The sequence below is a fragment of the Nicotiana tomentosiformis genome, chromosome 3 (genome assembly GCF_000390325.3).
Source record: "Nicotiana tomentosiformis chromosome 3, ASM39032v3, whole genome shotgun sequence".
Lineage (NCBI taxonomy): Eukaryota > Viridiplantae > Streptophyta > Magnoliopsida > Solanales > Solanaceae > Nicotiana > Nicotiana tomentosiformis.
The window spans coordinates 98206977-98211091 of record NC_090814.1 but is presented as its reverse complement, the minus strand read 5'-3'; the positions used below and the strand labels follow the sequence as shown (position 1 = coordinate 98211091).

Genomic DNA, 4115 nt, shown 5'->3' with positions numbered 1-4115 from the left:
TCTGCATCAATCTATTAATGGGAAAAGCAGGCTGATCCATAACAAGATTCAAATATAACCCAACAAGGAAATAAAGGAACTCATAAAAAATAATAATATAGTAATCCACTTGATGAATTGATTCCTCCACATGTATTATTGATGCTGACATGGCAATATACAATTGGATCATAGCTCATCTTAACATTCACTTTTAATTTACTGTATAAGGTCATGGCTATGCTTTTAACCTATAGGCATCAAACCCTACCAAAATTGTTATAGTGTGAGTTGTAAGCCTTAAGGCCAATTGGATTGGTGGTAGACACATCAGAAAGGAAACTGTGGGTCCCATTTTGGCTTTGTGTATTTTCCCATTACAGAAAATAAATGAGCTGGTCAGGGGGTTCTGTCCAAGGCAGGAAATAACTAAATTAGGTTAAATGGAGCATCAAGGGAAAGAAAGCAATTTGGATTTCTGATTAATAGAGTACTGTTGAACAACTGTAAAGGATAACAAAATAAAAGGTAAAAGAAGTTTTTAAAAAAAATAAAAGAGAAAAGGATAGTTAGATAGCTTCCTTGAATCTAGGCTTTGTTTACTACTACACTCCTCTATATAAATAGCTCATTCTTCCATTGTTCATAATGTACTTGTAAGCTACACACAAAGATTTATCTCTTCATTAACCAAGAAGAGTGAGGAAATTTTTTTTATTGTGTTCAGAAGAGATGATTCACTTGGCTTTTACATTTGGCCTCCTAGGTATTAAAAAAATACAATATATTTGTTTATCCTTTTTTCATTTTATTAATGGTTACCACCCCCTTTCTATATATGTACGAAACCATCTACTACAAAGCTTGAAACCCTACAAATTAAGTGTTTTCTAAAGGGAGAGTAGACAATGAGAATCGAACTCACACATATTGTGGGTCCAACAATTATAAATTTTATTTTTTTGTCTTACTCTTTTTGTGTTATCGCACGGATTCACTAGTACTCTCTTTAACAGAAATCATCCCGCTTCATTATTTTTTCAGCTTAGAAATATTTGTATTGAAACACATTTCATTGTTTTAGACATTTATTCTTAATTGTCTTGGTTTAATTTGTTATCCACATTCTAATACCTCACTAAGTTTGAATTTCCTTTTTTTAAAATTTATTTCAGGCAACATTGTCTCCTTCATGGTCTACCTTGCACCAGCGTAAGTATTTTTCCTAAAGCCATGCAATGCATTTTTTTTTTCTTTCTTCAGAAAGGAAAAGGAAATTATGAAGTTAGAGTGTTGAAATGATAAAATTTGGTTGCAGGCCAACGTTTTACAAAATTTACAAGAAGAAATCAACGGAAGGGTTCCAATCAGTTCCTTACGTGGTTGGCTTATTCAGTGCCATGCTTTGGATTTACTATGCATTTCTCAAACCTGATACCACTCTTCTCATTACCATTAACTCTGTTGGCTGTTGCATACAATCTTTCTACATTTGCTTCTTCCTCTTTTACGCCACAAAGAAAGCCAAGGTATTGCAACAAATTTCCAATTCATTTCGTTGGATTTTTTCCTAGATTGAATGTTCAAATATTATTTCAATACTAAGTAAACGTTTTTCTTTTTTTGGTGACACAACGTAGATGGACACAGTGAAGCTGCTTCTTTTGCTGAACTTTTTTGGTCTGGGATTAATCATTTTGTTAACTCAATTTCTTGCAAAAAGCTCCAACCGTGCTCAGATAGTCGGATGGATTTGTCTTATTTTTTCCTTGTGTGTATTCGTTGCACCTTTGGGTATTGTTGTAAGTATATATATTTTGCTTCCTCACAATCTTTTTCCTTCCTCTTTTTCGTAACATTGTGTACTAGTTTGCATGTATATCGACTATTCAACTTGAATCTTTAATTTTCCTTCATTAGCATTTATATGAATATATTTTGTTTTTGACTGCAGCGACAAGTTATAAAGACCCAAAGTGTGGAGTACATGCCATTTCTCCTATCATTTTTCCTGACATTAAGTGCCGTTATGTGGTTTTTCTATGGTCTACTACGCAAAGATTATAATATTGCTGTAAGTTTAAATAAAATAAAAAAAAATCATTTCGTTTCTTTTTTAATAAATGTCCTATAATGAATTCTCTTCAATTTGCAAAATAGATTCCAAACGTGCTGGGATTCACCCTCGGAGTGCTACAAATGGTGCTTTACGTGATTTACAAGAACGCGAAGAAGGTCACAAAAGAAATAAAAATAGCGGAAAAAGAAAATACAGTAACAATTGTGGAAGAGCATAAGCTTTCTGAGGACTTATTAAAAGAGCAGATTATTGATGTTGTGAAGTTGAGTGCAATGGTGTGTTCAGAAATAATTCCAATGGTTCCTGAGCTGAATGAAATTAATATGCCTCAACTCAGTGGGATTATTAATGGAGAGAAGATTACGCCAAAGGAAACCATAGAGGCCTCTGTTGAAGTCTGAACCTGCTACTTAATATGACAATGGCTTGTTTAATTAATTATCTAATTAATGTTATTGACCATGTTATGTATTCCAGATATTATTTCATAGCTAGGTTCTCACTAAGTGTAATTTAGGCAGGGCAAAAGCTCTGATTGTGTGTGCCTAAGTTTAATTATGTCTTTATCTTTTGATTAATTCTATTCGATTTGTAGCTAAAATATAACGTATTAATGAATCTTTCAGTTCCAACACAATCCCCTACCTTTTTTGTCAATCTCTAACTGTTAAATTCTTTGTTTTCTATTCCTTCTCTTTCATTACTTTTAAACTGAACAAGGAAGATTAAATGAAAAGATAAAAAATCTTTCGTTTAATTGCATGCAAGTATATATGTGGAAATTAAATGAAAACTACACTTTACGTGTGTGACCATGCAAGAATGGGGTTGAGAGAAAAAGAGAAAATAAAACAAAAATAAAATAAAATAAAATAAAATAAAAAAGACCAAGAACAGAAAAAGACAGAATATGACTCCAAGAAGATGGGAAAGCCCACTCGTGCATTATATGCTTTTGCAATGTTTGCTTAACCTATAGTGGCTTTGAGCAAGTTGCTTCAATTTTTCTCTCAAAAGAAAATGAATTTCCTTATAAAGAATGTTTACAAAATTAATTAAACAAAGAATATATTAGAAAAGGGTAAATTATTCGTATCAAAACAATTTATTTATAAATAAATAGATTAAAAGAATTGTTACAAATCTATACTATATTAAAAGCACGAAGTCCCTTAGCGAAATGTCGTTCGCCTTTTTTACTCTTTAAAAATATATTTTACATTGGATAAAATTGTAAGATAAAAAAACATTCCTAATATTTAGGATTTCTAAATTAAAGAAGTTTTAAAATATATATATAATTTAGTGTTTGATATCTTCTCCTAATAAGGATACAAAATATTAAGACACTAAAAGAATACAAAAAAGTAGGAGGAAAGTTTCTTTTCCAACAATGAAACTCCACGATGTATTTTCTTAAAAGCTTGGTTGTTTAATCCATTTGTTTTTGTTCTTAAACTTTACGATATCATTAGGTTTTAAAATAGTAATTATTGTTGGAAAAAAAATAGGAATTATTAATTTGTGATAAAAAATTAATTTTCAGAATTAATTTACAGAAGTGCCTAATACTTTTTGGTAAAAAAGAAACTAATATTATTATTAAGAGACTTTACAAAATAGGAATTAGTTACAAAATTCATCTTGTAGCTAATAGGATATATTTATAAGTTGTCACTAATTCTGTCACTGAATATGATTGGCGATAAATTTTTATTATTTAGCTGCATAATTGGTCCATCACCAATTTTCTTCTCCTTTTTTCTAAGAAGTCTCGGGGAAAGGTTATTAGGCGGGACATGGCGCAGCTGGAGCTAATTGAGGACATGACCCTAGATAGGAGGGTGTGGAGGTCAAAGATTAGGGTAGAAGATTCGTAGGTAGTCAAGTGTTTCTCTCTGTCTTGCTCAGTTCGCTGCATTAGTGTTAGTATGATATCTTTTATCCATATATGGCTATTACTACCTAGAGTTTGACTGCATTCTTGGATTCGATCTTATTTCATATTGCTGTTATTCCTACTTGTTGCAATTACCTGTTCTTTTCAGTCGTTCTC

At 31.4% G+C, this 4115-nt stretch overlaps 1 protein-coding gene across 1 annotated transcript; it reads left to right on the top strand.

The window, feature by feature from the left end:
- Positions 1-626: 626 nt before the first annotated feature.
- LOC104100084 (bidirectional sugar transporter SWEET10-like) lies at positions 627-2696 on the top strand. The gene is made up of 6 exons (XM_009607253.3): positions 627-745; positions 1155-1191; positions 1298-1508; positions 1620-1781; positions 1934-2053; positions 2140-2696. Exons 1-6 carry the CDS (start codon positions 712-714, stop codon positions 2458-2460), a joined length of 885 nt encoding a protein of 294 aa, XP_009605548.1. The 5' UTR covers positions 627-711; the 3' UTR covers positions 2461-2696.
- The last annotated feature ends 1419 nt before the right edge of the window (positions 2697-4115 follow it).